Source organism: Helianthus annuus, chromosome 16, assembly GCF_002127325.2.
Source record: "Helianthus annuus cultivar XRQ/B chromosome 16, HanXRQr2.0-SUNRISE, whole genome shotgun sequence".
NCBI classification, from domain to species: domain Eukaryota; kingdom Viridiplantae; phylum Streptophyta; class Magnoliopsida; order Asterales; family Asteraceae; genus Helianthus; species Helianthus annuus.
The window spans coordinates 107,293,596-107,317,125 of NC_035448.2; the positions used below are offsets into that span (position 1 = coordinate 107,293,596).

Here is a 23,530-nt window from a genome sequence, read left to right on the forward strand (position 1 = left end):
ATAACCTTCCCAGATCGGAGGTGGACACTTGTAAACTGACACTCTGTTTCTTACCAGCATCCTTCTTCTTCGGCTTCTCATCTTGAAATGCTTCCAAACCTGCAACAGTTGGATAGATTCGATCAATCAAATAATCAGAACTAGAATAACTTTGCAACAGTCTTCTAATTCTTTCATTTTCAATCTTCTCTGTTTCCAACTCTTGTTTTAGCTTTGCACATTCCTCAATGTAATGATTGATAGCTTTTTGCTTCGACATCATCACTGCATTCATCAAAGTCAATGCATCTTCTCTTTCAGAATTTGTCTTCTGTAGACCAGTCACTGTTCTGTTTAACACGTCATACGACTCTTTCACATAATTGAGATTGAACAGTAATTGTTCTTTCATCTTTTCAAACTCAGTCAACTTTTCATCTTTCTCTTCACACTGCTTGCAAGATTCCAAGCATTTTAGACACAGTTTGGTGATCTCAACAATCTTTTCTACTTCGATTATCTTCTCCACTTAAACAACTATTTCAACTTCAATCACCTTCTCAGTTTCAACAATCTTCTCACCGTCTTTAACTTCTTCACTTTGTTCAGACTTCACCTTTTGAACAACACTTTCACATTTCTTCTTTTGCTACTTGTTTCTCCTTCAGCTTCTTCAAGCGATCTGCAAAATAAAATTGAAAATTTTCAGGAGATAAATGAGTTTTTGCAACATTAATATGCCTTTCTTCCTCATCATCACCACTGTCATCAGTTGGTGATTGATAAAAAACAACTGTTTTTTCTGAACTATCATCTGAAGAACCAGAATCAGATAGTGTTTGATCAAAAACTGTTGTTCTTTCTGAACTTTCATCTGATGAAACCGACTCTTCTTCTTGATTTGTCTCATTACTATTAAACACTTTCATCCATTCAGTCAGCAAATCAGGTTCTTGAACAATTTTTGCGATAAGTGCTACTTTTTTTGAGTCAGGTGGAATATATTTATCCCAGCTGAATCCTTCTGCCACCTTTTCATCATCTTGATCAATGATACCATAATAAGCTTTCTTATTTGCATCTTCGATCATTCTAGCATGTGCAGTTTGTGGTTCTTTTTGTTGATGCGGTTGATGAGCAACTTGTTGATATATGGCTTTCCGATAGTAATCATCTTTTCCAAACGGATTTTTTGCTCCACTTGCCTCTGGATTTTTGCATTCTCTCTTGAAATGACCCTTCTCCCTGCATCGAAAACAAGTAACTTTAGATTTATCAAAACCCAAAGTAGAAACATGTGCATCCAAAAAATCATTTCTTCCTGTAATCATTTTGAAATTTTCAGCTCTTCTCAAGACACTTGCTAAACACCATTTAATGTCCATGAGCTCCATCTCTTCAGCATCAATCTGATCGAAATCCTCTTTTGTCAGCATAGGATTTCCGATCCTTCCTGCAATCAATCCCTCATAAGATTCTAGCACGGTGGCAAGTAATGCCATGTGATCCTTAGCAACTTATCAGAAAAACTTTGGCCATTCGGAAGATTCAATGCAATGTTGCATTGTATCACACAACCATTTCCACTTTTTGAGCATTGAGACTGAAAACTTGAAGTTGAACTCTTCGGATTAACACTTGGATATGAAGAGACTCCACTGCTACTATGTGGACTTTGATTGACTGAAACAAATGAATTTTCAGCACTGAAAGCAGTTTGAACTTTTGGACTTAATTCAACATCTTGAACACCCCCTTTGAAGTACATTTTAACATCTTGTTGTGCACTTGGATTGCTCATTCTAGCAATCTTTTGTTGTTCAAGATCTTGTCCTTCAAGTTTTTCGATGAACTGAGAAATTGTTAAGCCATCATATTCTCCGGTGTTCTTTAAGATCATCAAGAATGTACCCCATTCTTTTTGCGGTAACGCATCAGCCAATTTGTCAACCCATTCATCTCGCTCTTTGGTGATATCTAATAATGACATTGACCGTACTAAGTGACAGTATCTTTCAATCAATTTCTTTGTGTCTTCTCCTGGTAAACTTGTAAACAAGTCAAATTCTTTCTTTAGCAATGCCTTTTTACTCTTGATCATCTTTTCACTTCCTGCAAACTTAATTCGAAGGGCTTCCCAAATTGAACTTGAAGTCTTATCATGTTGAAGCAATATGAATATGTCTTCTTTAATAGCTTGTTGGAGTAAACTTATCATCATCTTTTCTGCTTTGTACATGTCACGTTCTTTATCTGTAAATTCAGAAATCATTTTCTCAACTCCCAAATCTGTACGTGGTAAACATATTTTTTCTCAATACACTCCCAAGATCTCAAATGGTTAGCTTGAACCCAGTTTTCGAATCTATCTTTCCATCCATAATACTCCTCAATTCCCATTAGCTTCGGGGGTTTTTGCATTGTTCCGGTTTCGTTTTCCATGTTCATGCTTTGAGCAATGGCAGCCGGAGTAGTCGGGGATGTGGCAAATGCGTTGTAGAATTCTTCTTCCATGATTCAGTAACAAGTTTATCAAGACAGACACTTTCAAATGAAATCACTTCAAGCGAAAATAACCTTCCTAAGCGAAATTACCTGCAACTGACTTTCAAACGAAATTAAACTCAAACGAAATTAAACTCAAATGAAATTAGACTTTTCAAATGAAATAGGTAATTTCGTGTGAACCAGCCAAACGAAATTTAATTTCGTGCGGAATTATGAACCAGTTCAAGCGAAATTAACTTCTTTGGAGCGAAATTACTAATTCCGTGCGGAATTAGCAAGATTTTCAAACGAAATTAGGTAAGAAATGTAATTCCGTGCGGAATTAAGATGTAATTCCATGCGAAATTATGCTGATGTCATCATTTTGGTCCAACTTTTGTCAAATTGATCAAGATTTAGCTTGATTTTTGGTCCAATTTTCTCAAGGGTTTGTTAAAACACAATTTCGCTTATGATGTGTGAAATTCAGATCATTTTGACCGTTAAAACTTGTTCAATTCAGAAAAGAAGGTGTAGAAGTTAGAAAATAAGTTGAAATCAGGCTGAATTTGCTAGAACTCCTCCTCCTGAGCTCTGATACCACTTGAAGGATCATATACGGACCCGAAACGAGTCGTTCAGAGGCGTTCTACTCAATATGAAAGGTGGAAACAGACATATTGAGTGCGATTCAGCAAGATATTCACTTTAATAGTCGTTCTGATTAACTTGACAAAGTTTTACAGCAAAACGACACTTCGGCAGCACTTCGGCTCCAGAAACACACATACACAACTTACTTCAAACGAAATTACATGTCAGCTATTTATAGGCAGCATAATTCCGCATGAACTGGTCAAACGAAATTACATTGAAGCGGAATTATAATTTCGCACGGAATTACTATGTAATTCCGCACGGAATTACACATTGAACACTTCAAGCGGAATTAGCCCATTTCATGCGAAATTAGCTAGACATTATCCTCGAATTTCGTGCCCTGAACAATGCAAGACTCGATACAAGACGAAGTCGACAGACGTATGCACCAACAGGATACAATCCCACTAAGTTGGATTATTGAAAGATAATTAAGTAAGTTATTAATGCAAAATGTGGTGGACCCCTCTTCCGAGGCGGCGATCACCCTCAACCCGTTGGTCCGAGTCAGCAGGGATACAATCCTCGCGAGATTGGTTTAATGTTTTAATAAAAGTTTAAGAATAAGGGATTCAAGTTTTTATACCTCTCCTGTGGTGTGTAATACCCGCTCCGACTCATGAGGTGTTACTGGGCTTGAACCAGGTTCTCGCAGGATCTATACACTGAACGAGACATAGAATTACCCAAACCACCCTTCTAACCCCCTTCCAGGCAATTAACATGCTTTATATAGACCATAAAGAAATGAATATGTTGAATCAACGAACATATGAAGAATGATTGAGTTAATTCGCCTTCAATATAAAAAAAAACTATTTATTAACGTCATTAATACATACCCAATTAAAAAGGAACCAAAGATTGGAAATTATAAAAGAAATACATAAAAGAAAAGTCTTCACCAACTGACGTAAGAATTTAGCCAAGCATGGCCTTTGTTTGAAAAAGATTCTTACGATCAATCTTGGATCCCAAGACTACACACACACTCTAAAGATGAAAAATGGATGATGGTGGTAGATGATGGTGTTGTAGTGGTGGTGGAGTGGTGGCAAGTGAGAGAGAAGTGGTTTGCCAAGGGATGAGTTGAAGTGGAACCAAGCACTCATATTTATAGCTGTAAACAGAAGCTTCAGCATGGCCCGTGCCCGCCTGGCACGGCCCCGTGCCCATCTCTCTCTCTCTCATCCTCATTATCTGCTTGCCAGATATTGTACTAACACGGCCTCGTGTGTCAACGGCACGACCCATGGCCAAAGTACTTGCTGTACTATCGCAGATTCTGAAAACTTTTGAGTTGACCATGCCCCGTGTTGGGTTAACACGGCCCCATGTTGGCTGCCATTTTTGTCTTTTGCAGTTGTCTTTTTCTTCCGCCCAGTATCCATCTTCGGACACGGCCTGTGTCAGGTGGACACGACCCCGTGTCAGCCTTCTGCTCTTGTTATTTTTAGGTTTGGATGTCAGTCTGGGCTTGGCGAACTGCGACAATTCCTTCTTCTTTACATTTATATTGGATTTTGCTGTCTTTTTGCTCCTTTTGCAAATTTAAGCTCTTTTATCGCTGAAAATATAAAAGGAACGAAAACACGAGCTTTTTCCAACATTAGTACTAAAAAAGGGTTGTTTTTACGTTGTATTTGACACAATTTATATGTTGTATTTTGATCACATCACATATATAGCACACTTTACGATACAACTTAACTTAAATAAAACAACTTATTTTCATATATATATATATATATATATATTTACTATATAACAAGTATCAACTTTTGTTAATAGTAAATAACATTGATTGGTCTATATGTTCAAAGATTATAGGTTCATGTTTTAACTTTTTTTTTCTTTTACTTTTTTAAGTTTCAAATCTTCCTCTTGCACTATAGATGATATACTTTTCTAAACCTAATAGTTTTATTTTCTCTGGTAACTTTCGTTTGTTAGTTTTTTTTTTCAAAAACTAAATACATGATATAATTTAAAAAAAACGGATCAAGCCAATATGGCGGTACCTAGGGCTGCAAACGAACAAAACGTTCGACGAACAGTTCGTGAACGTTTACTAAACAAACGAACACGAACAAGAAATTTCGTTCATTTAGTTAAATGAACAAACATGAACAGAGGTCGTGTTCGTTCGTTTATGTTCGTGAACGTTCGGTAACGTGTTCGATAGTTAATTAGTGTTTTTAGTTTTTATATGTATTTAAATACTTCAAAATTCCGACAAATTTATCTAATAAGTGTCAGTGTATTATATATTCTGTTCATGAACGATTGTTTTTGTTCGTTTGTTTCTATTTGTGTTCATGAACATTAGTTTGTGCTCATTTGTGTTCGTCAATGTTTATTTTTGTTCGTTGCCTAAAATTAACAAACAAACTCAAACAAACACGAACAAGTTCATTTCCTTAACAAACAAACACGAACATAAAATCCCATTCGATATGTGTTTCTGAACGGTTGGCAAACACATATATTTCTTAACAAACAAACACGAACAAGGTCCTGTTTGTGTTCATTCGGTTCGTTTGTAGCCCTAGGCCGGTACCTATCGAAAAACATCAGTACCAGTATTGGTATTATTGAACCATTACTGGTAGTCGTTTACTATAGTTTTCAATCGATGTAAAACATGAGTTGACATCCTTTTGTATTTATGGCTACTTTCTTTTCTAAGTTTTCTCTTTCGGTTGCTATATCGAGTGTTGGTACCATATCATTATTGTAACGAACCGAACCAATATCAACTGAATTCCCACCATTAACATTATTTTTACCACTGTATCAACAATATTTTTAATAATTTATCAAAAACCTGTCACACCCCGACCACGTAAAACAACAAATCGTGGCGGAAACGTCGGGGAGTGTTGTAACAGAATCATTGTTTCACAACCATGGGTCAAATAGTTTTGTTTTATTAAATTATCGAACTCAATGTTTTGGTACAATTCAGATAAATACAAATAATTGTTTCTTAGTTTTAAAGTCGCTAAGGCACAGGTCCATCCTATGTGTAGCATGCATCAACAATCATCACATAGCAGTACCTGAAACATATATGAAAATAGGTACGTCAGCATAAAAATGCCTGTGAGTAACATAGGATTTTGTGTATTAGATTCATGGTTTTGGATAATGTGAGAAAAGGTTTTATGTTTTCAAAATAGCCATGAATCTAATGTAAAAGTTTTGTTTCAGAAAACGTGTCGTTTTGGAAAAGAGTTTATAGTATAGACAAAAATATATTTTGGTTTTGAAAAGCTTGTAGAAATAGTATAACAAAGTATACTTTAGTTTTGAAATAGTTAAATGGATAGTATATCGAAATATACTTTAGTAATTAAAATAATAGTTTTGGTAGTATATCTCAAATATACTTTGGTTGAAGGATAAAAGTATCGGTAGTATATCAAATTATACTTGGTTTGAAAATAGCATATCAACTATGCTTTGGTTTAAAAAAATAGCATATCAACTATGCTTTGGTAGTATATCAAATTATACTTTATTTTTAACAACAAAGTTGGTAGTATGTTAAAACACATGTTGGATTTTGTACTTAGTATATCAAAATATACTTTGGTAGATCACATTTGAGAGCACATCAAACTGTACTTTTGTAGTATAACAACATATACAAAGAAAGTGTGATTTGGTATTCAATCAAGCCTTAGTGTATCAAACTACACTTTGGAGACTATAGAAATACCACAAAGGCAATTTCTATTTGGTTAAAATTTGGTTTCTGACATTCCATACAATAGGAATGGGGTGTCTAGTCCTATAGCGCTATATCATACTACCAATCGGCTGGGTGAATGTATAAAAATAGGTACAATCCAACAATTTAGTTTTATAAGTTTTGGAAAATCAGTGTTTAAACCATAGGTAATCGTTTAATTTATCAAAAGAATATGTACTAAGCATGTATAATCATGTAGTTTAAAATCAGGAAAATAACAGATAGGCATATATGTTTCACCCCAAAACAATTGAAAACAGTAAAAGAGGGGACTATGTACTCACTTGAGATTGCAAGTATCCTTGATTAAGTGTCCTAACAAAGCTCGGGAAATCAAGGAATCAAGTGGTACCTAGTATGGAATCGCTATGTTAAACAATCGGATCCTAAATCGGGAGATAGGATAGAATGAAGTTCTATAAATCAAATGAGTATTGCAACTCATATGGCATGATTTAATAGAGTTAACATTCTGATTTGGAAGTCTTCCTAAGTGCTTTTGACCCGTTTCGACCCATTATGGTAGTATAAGCCACTATAATGCGTTGTTTGCGTAAAACTATGTTCGGATGGTTAACTATGTGCTATGTCAAGTCTTACATGCCCAATTATCCCTAAACATGTTACTAATTCAGATTATATGTCAAAAATATGTTCACATAGTCAAAATACGGATTTTAGCTTCAAAAGGGTATTTTGGTCATTTCCTATGAGCATACAAGCTAACTAGCATACGATTAACCAATCTTATGTGATCATAAGGTATAACCTCAGTGGTTATTCCCTATGCAACTATGATCACTAACTAAGCTTGGTCGGATCCTAAAGATCGACCAAACGGGTCGGGTTCGAAAGGCTAAGCGGTTGTTTAGACCGCTTACCTTGCGACCCTAAACAAGCACTAAACTAATAGTGTCGAGTTAAACATGTCAAAACATGTTTAACCTACTGATTTGGTATCAAAACAAAGTGTTTTGATACCCTAAAGTAGTTCCGTTGCAAAATGCGTGCTAAAACGCATTTTGACCGAAACTTTGACTCGACACTGCACCTAGTTAACGTGGTAATCAGCGGGTATAATCACTAAGGATTATAACCAACGTGATTACAATCACGTTGCAAAGTTCAACCGAACTTTGCGTTGACCAAAGGCTGGTCAAACTGAAAGTCAAACACTTGTTTGACTTTTTAAACTAGAAAGCAATAAAAGAATGAAAGAAGGCTCACCCAAGTCCTTGCTATCTTTTCTACAAAGAAGACAAGTCCCAAATGCTTGAGAGAGCTCCCAAGTCAGATTGTAGAGAAGAGAATGAAGAAATGAGCAAAGAACAATGAGAAATGGATGGCTATTTATAGTTGTAGTAACTTCAGAAGATCATGACACTTGTTTGTGTGGGCAACAAGCAAAGATCCTAGCCATCCATGTGTTGTAAGCAGGTTAAAAGCCTTGGTGACCACTTAAACTTGCTCAACACACCAAAAACTTGCATAAACAGCCCTTACAAATCAAACAGATTGCTGAATTACAATTTCTGGTCGCTGGGCTGCTCAGGCGCCCCGCGTAAGAGATGGGGGTAGGCTTACGCGCCCCGGCTGAGCTCCCCAGATCAGCAAACTTTCAATTTTGGCAACTTTAGTTCCTGCATGCATTTGAGTCCATTTCAGGCCTTTTTGACCCCCGTTAAGCCATTTTCAAGGCTCTACAAGGTCAATAAAGTTTAGAGGACTCAAAATATGCTTGGAACACTCTCGGATGTCGGCTCGTTTGGTCGTACGGTCGCGTTGTTCGCTAAATTACGACGAAACTCAAACGGACGCGAAAACGAACCAAATTAAGCGACGAATGGAATTTTTGCATGCCGATCACTAAAATAAAAATATTTTAGTGTGTACAAAAATTTTGGATGTCTAGATGTGTCCAGAACGTAAGATATGCGCGAAAATGCAAACTTACTTCGTTTTTGACACTTTTAGTCCCTGTAAGATCATATAAGCATGTTTTCGCACACCAAACCTATCAAAGCTTATTTCTAAGCCATGTTTAGGTTATATATATGGTATGTTTAACTTATGATCAAGTTCCGGACTGTACGTTACCTTACGAATCGGTATAGTTTCGCAGTTTGACGCAATTAGTCCCTGCGATAGAATAAACTTGTTTTTGCCATACCAAACCTTCCAAAACTTATTTCTAAGTTATGTAAAGGTAATTTAAGGTATGTTAAGCCTATTGCACTATTCCAGAGTGTTTGTCGTGTTAAACTGATTACGTTTACGCACCAGTGCGCGTATAACTTTCCAGAAAGCGATTTAAAGCTCGGAATTGAACAAGAATTGATATGTGCAAAAGATACACATATTTATACAAATCCCAAGTATGAAACACAATATTTCATTGATTTAGAATTTGTTTGGTGTTCGTGGTGACACAGGTGTCACAAAACCGGGTCGCCCCATCGGGGAGCGCGGGTATAACCCGCTAGTTTAATCTTATTCAGTAGAATATTACTTTTAAAAATACAACCTTCACACATAAAGGATATCTTTATCAATTAGCTTTAGTTGTAACATCCGTCCTTGATACAAACCATTATTGTCCGTTTTAACCTTATTTTACCTGAGTAGAGACTTTCTAGAATGTCAAATATCCTAAAATTAATTCCACCCGAGTACATTTAGTTGTGTAGTTCTATCGTCCAAATTCAATGAGTCCAAAATGCATTAATCATGTTGAGACTAGACATTTCTTATAAACTCAACATCTTCCCGTCAAGATACAATGTACTACTTATCACATTGGTAAATATACTTTTGTAATGGACTTATGGTGGTAACAAATAGTAATTAGTTGAGCTGGCAAGATGTGTTGGTTGGTGAGGTTGTGTAATGGGTCAAAACAAGTTTGATTGAAATAGCTTATTTCTGGTATGAGTTGAAATGTGTTGATCCACAACAATTTTTGTATATTGTTTTATAAAAAAGTGTAAACCATAAACATGTTAATTGTGATCATAAAGAATTGTTAATGTGCTAATCTAAATCTTCAAACGATTTAGGAATTCGTATGCACTAAAGTTGCCTTTGTTAACTTTTAACCCATTTGATGCATTTGACCCATTCATTTTGATGCATCTAATCATCGGTGCAATCATAAGCAGTCTGTTGCAAGTTGTCGTAACCGAAACCAAAATCGTTTCTTGGTTTAGTTCCAGGCTAAACCGGTTCAACTAACCGATCCAATCTAGAGATGAACAAAACAATTTTTTTCCCCGAACTGGTTTTGACTTTGACCGGTTCCAAGTCAAATGGTTTCGGTTTGAACCAGTTCGGTTTTGCGCTGTTTGGGCTGTTTGAAAGACCGGTATCGGCTCCTAAACCAATTCTTGCGCAAACTTTTTTTAACCATTTTGATGACAAAAAAGTTTTTAAAAAAAATCATAAATACGAATTATATTATTTTTTATAGTGTTCAAACTATTATAGAACAAAAGTAACTGGTTTTATATAAAAAATAAAAGAGTTCGATAAAATAACATTTGCATTAACTAAATGGACCAATTTTACTTACCAATTTTTATAAACCGGTTTGATTCGGTTTTTAGCGTGAATAAGCGGTCCCAAACCTACATTTTGTATACCAAACCGAACCATTTTGTACATAATCGCTTCGATAAACAAGTTTCTTGTTCACCTCTAGTCCAATCCAATTCTCAAAACACTATTCACACATCTCTATATTTACATGTTCCTTTCCTAAATTAAAACCACATTTCTATTCAAACATAACCCTTCACCACTCACTTTTATTATTTTGTGCCATTTTCTCAAACATTTCATCTTTCAAACACTCAAACTAAACTCTTCCCTAACAACTCAAATCTATACAAAACCCTAGTGACATAACATTAAATCAAACATCATGATCAACTAACCAACTGGTCCAATCTAGAGATGAGCAAAACATTTTTTTTCCTGAACCCGAACCGATTTTGACTTTGACCAGCTCCAAGTCAAAACTAACAAGTGTTAGAACCGGTTTCGCTTTGAAACCAATTCAGTTTTGCTCAGGTTTGATCGGTTTGAAACACCGGTTTCGGTTCGTAAACCGGTTCTTGCGCACTCTTTTTAACCGTTTTGATGACAAAAAAAGTTTTTAAAAAATCATAAAAGACGGATTATATATTTTTTATGGTTTTGGAAGTATCATAGGATAAACTAACAGGGTTTTTTTGTAAATATTTTTTAAAAAGTTCAATAAAATAACATCCGCATGAAATAAACAGATTTTTCTTACCGTTTTTTCCAAACCGGTTCAGTTCAGTTTTTGGCGTGAAGAAGAGGAACCGGTCCCAACCCTACATTTTGTATACCAAATCGAACGGGTTTGTAGATAATCGCTTCGAAACCGGTTTCGATTCGCCTCCGTTTTGCCAAACCTGTTCGATAAACCGGTTTGTTGTTCATCTCTAGTCCAGTCTGATTCTCAAAGCACTATTCACACATCTCTATATTAACATGTTCCTTTACTAAATCAAAACAGCACGTTATATTCAAACGTAACCCTTCACCACTCCCTTTCATCACTTTGTGTTGTTTTCTCAATCATTTCATCTTTCAAACAGTCAAACTCAACTCTTCACAAGCAACTCAAATCTATCCAAAACCTTTGTGACATAACATTCAATCAAACATCATGATCAACTTAAGCGGTCCAATCTAGAGATGAACAAAACAATTTTTTTCCAGAACCCTAACCGGTTTTGACTTTCACTGGTTCCAACTCAAAATTAACATGTTTGGCACAGGTTTCGGTTTGAAACTGGTTCAGTGTAGCCCCGGTTTGGTCAGCTTGGTTCGTAAACCGGTTCTTGCGTGCACTTTTTTAAACCGTTTTGACGACAAAATTGTTTTAAAAAATCATAGAATACGAATTGTATTATTTTTTTAATAGTTTTCGAACTATTTTAAGATAAAAATAATCGTTTTTTATATATTTTTTTTAAAGTTCAATAAATAACACATTTGCATTAAATAAATAGACTGGCTTTTCTTACTGTTTTTTTTTTTCAACCCGGTTCGGTTCGATTCTTGACACGAAGGAGAGGAACGGGGCTGAAACCTGCATTTTGTATACCAAACCAAACCGATTTGTACATAATCGCTTCCAAACCGGTTTTCATTCGCATAAGTTTTACCAAACCGGTTTCTTGTTCATAAATTAAAACATCTCTATATTATCTTTCTTTCCTAAATTAAAACCACATGTATTGAAACATAACCCTTCTTCATCACTCTGTCTGTCACTTACCTCAAAACATTTCATCTTTCAAACACTCAAAACACAACTCTTCTTCACAGTCCATCCAAAACCCTAGCAACACAACATTCAATCAAACATCATCATGATCAACTAACTAACCCTCATCAAACCATGAAATCTCATTTTCACTCACCAAACTCTCCTCTTCAAATCGATCTAAACCATGTCTGATTCCACCGCAAGAACCGCCGCCACGTCACCATCCGCCATGGCGGCAGCCACCGAGCTCGTCGACGAAGACTTGTTTCTCTCCAAATCCGAACTATTAGCTCGCGATGAAGTGCTGAAACGAAGATCTCGTAGATTGAAGCAGCTAGCTAGGGTTTATAAAGATCATTACTGGTGTATGATGGAGGAACTGAAATTGAAGTACAGGAAGTATTATTGGGAGTATGGCAAGAGTCCGTACCAGGAGAATAATGAATCGGTTGTTGAAATTGAAGGTAAGAATGGTGATGATTCGGAGTTAGGGTTAGGGTTAGAGGGTGTTGGTGGTGAGTTGACTCGGTGTGCTGTTCATGGATGTAAAACCAAGGCTATGGCGTTGACTAAGTTTTGTCATGCTCATATATTGTCTGATTCTAAACAGAAGCTTTACATGGGTTGCAGTTATGTGATCAAAAGGTATCCATTTATACGTTTGTTGTTTCGATTTTCTTGTTTTGAGTAGGAGTAGGGTTTATATGTTATACACAGGGCCCAAATTGATAGCTGAAAGACACGGGTACATGCACCAATCAGTCTCTGTCCCGATTGTTTGAGTGTTATGTGTCTTAGGTCCAAGGCTTGATACAAAACTACGATCCAGCCGAGAGTCTCACTGGAAGCAACCTCTCTATTGCTACGGGGTAGAGGTAAGGTTGTCTACATCTACCCTCCTCATACCCTACCTTAGCTTTGCTATTGGTGGGATTTACTGAGTATGATGATGATGATGATGATGATGACAGGGCCCAAACGTTCGTGTTCATGAACGTTCAATAATATGTTGGTTTACGGTTGTTTGTTTTGTTTAGTTTATGTTTAGTTGTTAGAAGCTTAGATCTTTGATACATTATTTTGGGGTAATTGTGTTTATGTTGATTATGTCAGTCTAACTTGTGCCTTTGTTTTAGGATAATTGTGTTTGTGATTATTATAATTACTATATCAAGTGCTTAATAAGGTGATTATGTATAATGTTTGAGATTAAGAATGTTGTTTTTTAATTCTTTAAATTGGTATATGTTCGTTTGTGCTCCTTAACCGTTTGTGAACAAGTTCAGTTTTTTAATGAACAAAGTTCGATATGTGTTCGTGAACAAGTTCAATGCTAAACGGACAAACATGAGCAAGGCTCCCTTTCGGTTCGATTACAGCCTAGTTATACATGATTGTTTTGAGATCACATTTGGTACATTGGGTGAATGTTTTCAAGTGTGAGCTTGTTAGGGGTATATTTTGTCATTCCTAGAATGATAGGTAACATTGATTGAAAACATTTGCAGTTAGTTACAGGTTTTACAGCCAAAAAGAATTTAGCTTTAGTAATACAAATGCCTTTGGTTTTAAACACTTATTGGTTGCTATGAAATTTTCTAATTTTTAAGTTCCTGTTATTTGAATATGTGTTCTCATCAAATGTGTTACTTATTGCTTGAGATTCTACAAGGGATGATGTTATAGAATAGCAACGTTCTTAGCTTGGTAGTTTGGTTTGTAATTTAGTTAGACCGGTAACTTTTATAGTTGGTAAAAAAGATGATGTGGCAACTGGCAAGCCATCCTATCATAGTATGGCTAGTTTGATAGTTATACTTTTCAAAAATGGGCTGGTTAGGTAGCTATAATACTAGTTTGTTAGTATTATTGAGTATATAATTACCAAAACGAGCTACCAAGCTAAATACATTGTTATTATATAACATTAGCCCTTTCTATAAATATATATGGCATAGTTATTAAAGGCACTAGGCGCACTCAAGGCGCATAGGCCTCGCCTGGGGCCTAGGCGCAAAGCGCAAAAAAAGCGAGGGCCTGAGAAAAATAAAGCGTATAATGAAAAAAATTTAACAAATATATTATGTATTAGAAAAAGAATACTATTCTCAAATCAAATAAACCAAGTCTATTATGTAACACTTTATATCATCTAATTAGTACCAAAATATTAGTGTATTAGTGTAGAAAAGTAGTTTTCCTTGATTAAAAGTAGAAATTTGGCTAGAATCTTGTCGGAATTTAGCCGGAAACTCTCCGGAATCTAGGAATCTTGCCGGAATGTGCGCCTAAACCATCACCTGTACAGTTAAAGCGCAATTTCCTCGACTTAAAGCGCAACTGCCTCGCCTCGCCTGAAAAAGGGGCCTAGGCGCAAGAGGCGATGGCTTTTAACAACTATGATATATGGTTTAGTTGTTGTCTAAACAGTATATGTACTTTTACTTCTAAACAGTTAATGCTTTTTATTTGTATTTATCCTGTTCATCAGCTCACAAGCCGGACCTATAATTTGTGGGAAACCAATACTTAAATGCACGGTTCCATCTCTGTGTACCCCTCATTTCCAAAAGGCGGAAAAACATGTTGCAAGGGCTTTAAAAAAAGCAGGTTTAAATACATCCTCTACGAGTAAGCTTGCTCCGAAATTTCATGTCATAATTGCGGAATATGTTCGCCAGATTCAAAGTAATAGAAGAATTATTGAAAAAGAAATTAAAGAAAATCTTGAAGTTAAAGAAGAAGATATCAGCATCTGACCTTGTGTAGCTCCGATTGGATCTTTGCGTTGCTAGACCCAACTTTGTGCATTAAAGGTATTGAATTACACCCCCCTGGTCTCTTACACGCGCACGCGCACTCACATGTTGCATAAACTGTTTTACCCAGGGTTGTTTGGGATTGCTTATCCGAACTGAGTTTCTTATTATTTTTCAGTGAAATAAGCAGTTTGAAGTTGCCTATATCAACAGGAAATAAGCATACAAGTGATTTCAATAAGCAATACCAAACACCCCCTAGATTTAAAATAAACGAGGAATTTCAAATTTGAAATTTGTACCATTTGCAAAAGGCAAACCGAATGCTAGCACAAAAACTGCCTCACGCGGGCCCGGGTTTTTGGAGCTGCATTCGTGTCCGCAAGACGTGTTCAACCAAATTCCAGTTCAGAAACTCATTTTTTTGCATTCGTGTCCGCATAACATATTTTTTATTTTTTTTTCTCTATGTGTGCTTTTCTTAAAAAAGCCCACGCTTTTTTTTTTGCGCCTTGCGCCTAGGCTCTGGGCGAGGCCGATGCGCCTCGCCTGCGCCTTGCGTCTTTGACAACATAGGTCAGGGGACGGAGATGTTACAAATTTGAAATTTGTTTGGGCTGGCGTAATTGACCAAACCACATGGACGAAAATGACCGTTAACTCAAAATAAACCTATTTGACCCGTTTTTCTTTTTAGGTGAATTTTATACGAAATACACATATGTTTAATTTTATGTGTGTAACCCGTATGAATGATATGTAAAAGGGTAAACTACAATTTCAGTCCCTGCGGTAAACACCCAATGGCACGTTGAGTCCCTCCCTATTTGGCAAAATTGAACAATCAAGTCTTTGTGGTTGTCGATTTGTATCAATAAGGTCCCTCTTGACAGAATCTGTTAGTCAACCGTTAGTTGACCAGTGTAAAGTCTAAAATACCCTCATCTTCAACCTCAGTTTCATACTGCAACTCTCTCAACCGAATCATACACAACCTCTAGTCAGATTTTCTCACTGACAGATCTAAATCCACACTTAATAATACTCATCCTCACGCTAGATTTGAACCACGAATAATTCATTAAAACTATACCGAACGAACCATATCAAAACCCACGTGTCATGATACTCGAATCAACTCCTATTGAGGCTAGATTCGAACCACAAACAGATCATTACTACTAAATCGCACTAGAAAAGCTAGATTCATCATATGCGCTGAAAGTTGAAGAGATAATCACAAATTCATGGATCATGATTTACAAAAGCAATGCTGATTCATGGAGATTTGAGTGACATTAAGGCGTCAAATAAAAAGAAAGAAGGTGAAGTTACCATCGCCCCATCTTCAACACACACAACATCCTGAACTTAATTAAGAAAACCCCGCAAACACAGAAGGTCTGCATATCTCACAACAACATCCTGAACTTAATCAAATCCCTAAATCCCTCTTCATGGTGTTCGTTAACACCACTACCCAACAAGAACACCGCTGCACCTTGAAACGCCAAGAACACACAGTGGCTGCTGAATGTTCATTTGAGATTTAGGGTTTGGATGCCCGAAAGGGCGGTGGTTGCGGTGGCCGTTTCGGCGTCAGAGGGTGGTTGGGTGGCCGTTGCAGGTTTCAGTTTCACCGGTGGTTTGCGGTGGCCGTTTCCATTGTGTTCTGCGATTAAGTTGAAGTGTTGAATCTTATGGTCAACAAAATTAGTTCTGCGTTGAAGTTGAAGATAATGTTGAAAAGTCCGTATAATGCAAGATCCGTTTGATTCTAATATAAAATAATAATAATAATAATAATAATAATGCAAAAGACACAATTGCCCTTCGAATTTGATATAAAAAGACAATGTTGCCCTGGTCAACTAACTGTTGACTAACAGATTCTATCAAGAGGGACTTGATTGATCCAAATCGACAAGCACAGGGACCTGATTGTTCAATTTTAGCAAATAGGGACTCAACGTGCCATTGAGTGTTTACCACATGTAAAATGATTGTAACCGAAATGAACGAATAGGTAAGTATGTAACTGAGTTCTTTATGGAGATCCAATTGAGTGCTTGTGTTTGTTTTGCAGGGGAATGTAGAATCTGAGGACACAAACAATCATATTTCTTTTTAGGATGATGCTATTGCTGCAAACCAGAGCTTCTTGGTGTAAGGTGGTTGTAAGTTGTTTGTTAAAATATGTTGATACAAAATGTTATATTTCTTCTGAAGGTTCATGCGTCTGTCAATTCAATTTTATCTTATAGATTTTAATCATGTTTACATTCTTGTGTTGCATTAGATAGTTATTTAGGTTTTTTTTATATATCAATTATCCAAAAATGATATAAAAATAAATGACCGGTTGCATTAGATAGTTATTCAATTTTATCTTATAGATTTTAGTAGTTCTAGCAACCCTTGTTTTTCTTATCAAGTTCTATATAGATTTTTTTTTGAACAGCGAAAACTATATATATAGCAAGGGCAGCAAGTAGCTGTAAAACCCGAACAAGTGCACAATAAAGATATAGGTCATGTTGTTACACCACTGAATGGGAACCATTTAGAGGTCCACATCTGATTCGGTCAGATTCAGACCCTTTGGGTTCAAAAAGAATGAAAAAGAATGATGTCTGAAGGGGTGAAATGAGGTCTGAATCAGTCAGATTGTGAGTGAAGTTGAATGGTTTAGACATGGATGTCTGATTCGGTCAGATCTTAACAATTAAGATCTGAATAAACCAAACAGGCCCATAGATTGGTTTAATCCACCCACAACTTTTAAAATATATTAAAAATTTATAGAGGGTAAACAATGTCCCTTCAAATATATAAAACATTAATATTTTCTTTCTTCTGCATTCACAACTATTTACAACTATTTTTTTATAATATAAAGACCACTTTAACACATTTTGGTGTACGGGATGTGAATGCTCTAACCGCATATATACAAAAAAAGGAAAACATATCTTTCACAAGGTAGGCTACCTTCATTCACAACCTAATATAACCATTCTTTAATATAATTTTTTTTTTCACACAGATAGCCTAATCCAACTGAACCTTTCACGTCCATTAGCAACCCAACATAAAATATTTCTTTACTAAATAAATGTTTTAATTGATTTTATAAAATTCATTATAAATAAATAAAACTTTATTTTTTAATTATATTTTTTTGAATATAAAAAATTGTAAAAAAACAAATATTTGCTCATCAAATATACTTAGTTAAATAGATAAATCAAGCATAAGAAAGTAATGTAAAACTACAAGCACATAAGATAGAAACTTCCGGCCGTTTGGTTGATAGAATATTTCGTAAAGGAAATGAAATTTGAATTGGAATTTAAATGGAATCCCTTGAAAGTTGTTGAGATGCTTGGTTGGTAGATTTATATTTATAGAACCGGAATGTAAAAAATATAAAAGACAAAACTACCCATTAGACAACTCGTAATGGGGTTTTTTTGCGTTTTTCCCCCAGAAAAAAAAGCCCAACAACGCCCTTCCACCGTCCCCAGGGGCGTTTTTCTTGATAAATTGGGTTGGGGCTTTCCAAATCAAACGCCGGGTCAAGATATGTTGGGCTAATTAGATCGTTCCAAATCAAATATTATTAGTCTTAAATTAAAAAAAAACAAAAAAAATAATAATAATTGGGTAATCATTGGATGAGACATTATTGGACATTATACCACTACACCCATTTTAGAAAAAACGTCTCATAATGCCCAGATGCTGAGTGAACCGCCACATGGCGCAAAACACCCAAATGGGGTATTATCTTCCCCTCCCACTACACATGGGACAAAACACCCAAATGGGGTATTATCTTCCGCCACATAGAACTAAAACACCCGTAAAAATAATATGATATCAATTGTCTATTATTCGTCCCTATATTCATATGAATCTCTTGTTAGTTTTCGCGAATGAAAATCGAACTCGACTAGTCTTTCCATTTCGATTTTTGTTTCTGCTATTTCATTTAAGATTTTGTTTCACGCTATTTCATTTGGATTTCTTGAATTCATAAGTTTTGATAACATTGGTTCTTTTGTTTTATATTTCAGTTCAGGAACTCATTTGGTTAAATCGAATATATGAGCCCATTTTAATATAAAGGAATAAAATTGAATATAAGAACTGAAATATCCATTTAACTAAATACAATGTAATTCCAATTCTAAAGGATTTTTTGTCAAGAGAAAAAATTTGTAATGAGGTTGCTTTTTTAGAACGCTATAAGCTTCTCTTTTGTGAAGTTGTGTCATATTGACCATATAACTAGATAGGTCTACAATTCTTTTAGTTGAGTATTGAAAATATTGTCCATCATCTCCAATATAGTTGTTTGTTGCTGGTTTTCAGGCGTGTCATTTAGAAATTTGGATAGTGAAGGCATGTGTCTCGTTCGTCCTCAACGATCAAATTATGAATGATTATACATTCATTCATAATTTTCCCCATTATATCCTTGTCCCACACGAAACATGAGTGTCGAAGAAATGCAAAATGAGCTAGTAGAACTCCAAATACTCATTCATCATCTTTTCTAGTTGACCCACTTTTGAACACTTTTGTTAAGTCGTTTATAACAACCTTTCATTTGGATTTTTTGTCTGGGCTTCATTATACAAGTTCTTTACTTGTGCCCACAATGTTGTAGATATCTGATTTTTGCCACAAATTTTATTTACACTAGCAATACAACATGATGACATTAAAGCCACGTCTTCAACAACATCCCATTTAGTACTTCGTCGTTGTTTTTTAGTATTTTGTGAGGTTTGAAAATTTTCAGTGACACGGGAACTTTACTCGGGTTTGAATAAAACAAAGTGTTTTCATTGTATTGACTATTCGAGTAATCTTCAGAATATCTCCAAGATTCAAATAAAACTTTGGAAACGAATAATGCATGATAGAAAACACGAAATCAAAAGAGATTCGAGGTAGAGAATCAGAAATGGATATGAAAGTGTGCCTCGTGAACTTTAACATTTTTTAAATTCCTATTAAATTAGATAATGTAAGACTTTTTAGAGAATTTTTTAATTAGTTTTTGGTAATAAACTCTAATGGACAGGTGGTGGTGTGTGTGTGGTTTTCATGGATCTCATGAACCGAGTGTGCAAACCATACTAGGATAAGTTCGTTATTGCTCTCATTGACGACATCCTGATCTATTCTAAGAGTCAGGGGGAACACGAGCATCATCTGCGACATATTCTGGAACTTCTTCGAACATAACAGCTCTACGCTAAGTTTTCGAAATGTGACTTTTGGCTTTGTGAAGTCCATTTCCTAGGCCACGTAGTCAATGAAGATGGGATTCACGTTGATCCATCCAAGATTGACTCGAAGGATTTCTCGAAGATTGCGCAACCTCTTGTTGGTGCATCTAGTGTCTGTTAACTTCGTCTTAATCGAGTCTTATGTCTAGAACTAGATAGATCAGGGTTCGGAAATCAAGAAAGTGAATTAGAGGTAATTCCGCTTGAAATGACACTAGGTCATTTCAAGCGAAATCAAATGTTTTTAATTCCGCATAAAGCTTACATGATGATTTCGCTTGAGCTTGTTTGGAGCGAAATCAGGTTTCGCTTGAAGATGTTTCAAGCGGAATCACCAACATTATAAATAGGTGATGTGTTGTGTCATTTGGAGCGGAATCAGGTCATACGTTCTAAGTCGAGGTGCTGTCCATTTGTCATTTGAACGTGTAAAAGCTTAGGATTGATCAATAAAGAGATAATTAGGAAGGAACAAGCTGTATTGACAACTTTTACATTGATTCCGCCTTTGTACTTGATGATGAACTACTTATACTGACTATTTAGGGTCACACGACAGTCCAACAAAATGGTATCAGAGCTCAGGACGAGGAGTGCATACCAATTTAGGGTCACACGACGGTCCAACACAGTCGGGTAGAGCTCGGATGTACTTCTTGATTGCCATGTCAGACGTCTTGACTTGATCGAGGCAGATGATGCTAAGCTGCTTAAAGCAAGCAGTCAGGACAGCGTTATCTCCATCCTTCTGCTTAATGTTCCAAAACTCGTCCTCCAGCTTTTGGCGTTCATGGGGAGGGCAAAATTCGTTCATCATGATGGCTTTCAGCTCTTCCCAAGTCAGCTCATAAGCTGCATCATTCCCGCGTTTGTTTCGTTCGGCCGTCGACCAGTCTAGAGTGCGGGACTGGAAGACGCCGATTGCGTTTAGGGTATGGAGATTTTTAGGACAGCCGCTTTGGCGAAGAGTGACTTCGATGGAATCGAACCATTGAAACATAGCTGTTGGGCCATCTTCTCCGGTGAATTCCTTTGGACCACAAGCCTTGAACTGCTTGAAACTGAAGGCAACTTTGGGGGTAGCTTTAGGAGCTTCGGTTCTCGACTCCTCAGATGATTTGCTGACGTTCTCATAGACATCACTCACAGCTTTTGCTACTTGTTTGGCGATGATAGCAGCAAGACGTCTGTCTCTCTTTTCTTGACGAGTAAGTGGGTGACGGGATCCTGATGATGGTCCAATTGACATTGTCTGCAACAGACATTGTCATAGGTCTCAGACACGTCATAACCGAATCTCACCTCACACGTCTAACACTTACTAAAGCTCAGGAACACAGTCGTATAATTACATAAACACATAGGCACGAAATCACAGATTCACGCAGACACGGTAGCACGTAAGCACATAAGCAAGTAAGTACATAGGGCACAGAAGCAAAGTAAACACAAATGTCACACCCCCAAAATCCCACCTGCGGAGTACTACCGCTTGGAGGCGTGACTGACCAGGATCCAGCCACCAATCATACTGAACAAGCATATAAATAGTTATAAAAGTTTAACCATCACGATTGGTGTTTCAAAACAAACAAGTTTAAGTTGCAAGCGGAAGCATAAGTTTAAAGTTATAACATAAGTTCCAAAAGTTTCAAGTTTATCATGGCCTTGTAGCAATCCATGTCCCACAACGATCCTCCTCCATGCAAGCTCCAGCTAAGTACCTATGGTCCTGCAAAGCATGTAGTAACGAGTCAACAACTAGTTGAGTGAGTTCACGGGTGGGCGTTCGTTTTAGTTGTTTCGAAAACAGTTTACTTTATCTGGCATCCAGCCGTGGGGGTTACCCCATAGTTTTAAAAACGTGACCAGTTCGTTCCCAGTTACTCCGGCACTCCGGCCGTGGGGGCTACCCCATATAGTTATCAGGCATTTCGGCCGTGGGGGCTACCCCATGTGTATACTAGACTCGTTACCGTATCGATTGCTGACTGTAGTCATGTTTATGTGCCCTGAAAACATCAATGTCTATCATCATTGACGTGCCCCAGATCCATTAGTTCACGCCCGTCCTCTGCGGCACGGTGTGAGGCTTGTCAGACCTAAATAGCGCTATCTAACTAATGACCCGCTCGCCATTGGCCCGGCGATTAGTCGATACAAAAAGGAGGGACTTCGTGATAGAGTTTTAGTCTAGTACGTTTATCCGTCCATCCGGACGAGGAATCACATTCCTGAACCACTGACGTCCTACCCAATGGTAGACGAGGAACCCATGTTCCTGAATCCCATTCCCAACCCAGGGAATCCCATGCTTTGTAAAGGGTGTGAACTCACCTTGGTTTGCTCGGCAGTTAAACACAGAAAGTCAATCAAGTCGCAAGTAGTCAATAACGTCCTAACACGGATATCACGTATAATCAGATTCGAACCAAGTAGTGCACAAATGTTCAACACGTTTGGCAAGCACGTTTAGCAGTAACAGTTAACAGTCAACCGTATCACATACGGTTCACAAGTTCAGCCCAACTACTTAGGCCCAAACACGTAAAAGCAGTTAACACAGAAGCCCATCAGTCTGGCCCATTAACTAAGGCCCAAAAAGTGTGGTCTCGAGTCGCAACCGGACTCGCAAGCATGGTCTCGAGTCATGCTGTGTGTTGATCATGGATGGTTGCGAGTCGCAACCGGTGTCGCAACCGTAGTCTCGGTTCATCATGCTAAGGTCTCGAGTCGCAACCGGACTCGTAACCTGCGGTCTCGGCTTGTCCTGTTATGGTTGCGAGTCGCAACCGCGTGGTCTCGAGTCATCACGCTGTGGTTGCGAGTCGCAACCAGGTGATTGCGAGTCGGTAAGCTGTCATTTTCAAGTTCACGTGTTGATGCAGATGTAGTCAGATTAGTGGTACAATATAATCAGGCCCAAATCCGGAAATAACCAATAGAATCCCACTAACATATTTCCTAATCAGGCTATTAGTCAAAGATGGATCAAAATCACAAGGGTTTTCAATCTTCAACTATCATTCAAAGTGTTCTTCCTATGTTCAAACACATATTCATCAAGTATTCAACCTTTATTCAAACAAAACTATGAACAAGCATCAAAACACTAAACATAACACACAACTCGGTTTTTATATATGTCCGATTTCATGAGAAATGCAAATCCGATTTCATGTATCATCAAGATCTAGTAGTTTAACTCTATTTAACACAAGATGTCATGAGTTCTTTAGCAACACATTCCAACACTATAACTTGTTAACATACATAAAACTTCATC

The 23,530-nt window shown here is 36.9% G+C and overlaps 1 protein-coding gene across 1 annotated transcript; it reads left to right on the forward strand.

Moving 5' to 3' along the window:
* Window positions 1-12,134: 12,134 nt before the first annotated feature.
* On the forward strand, window positions 12,135-17,221 carry LOC110915467 (INO80 complex subunit D). The gene is made up of 3 exons (XM_022160171.2): window positions 12,135-12,827; window positions 14,674-14,998; window positions 17,028-17,221. The coding sequence occupies exons 1-2, from the start codon at window positions 12,367-12,369 to the stop codon at window positions 14,939-14,941; spliced, it is 729 nt and encodes a 242-aa protein (XP_022015863.1). The 5' UTR covers window positions 12,135-12,366; the 3' UTR covers window positions 14,942-14,998; window positions 17,028-17,221.
* Window positions 17,222-23,530: the final 6,309 nt, after the last annotated feature.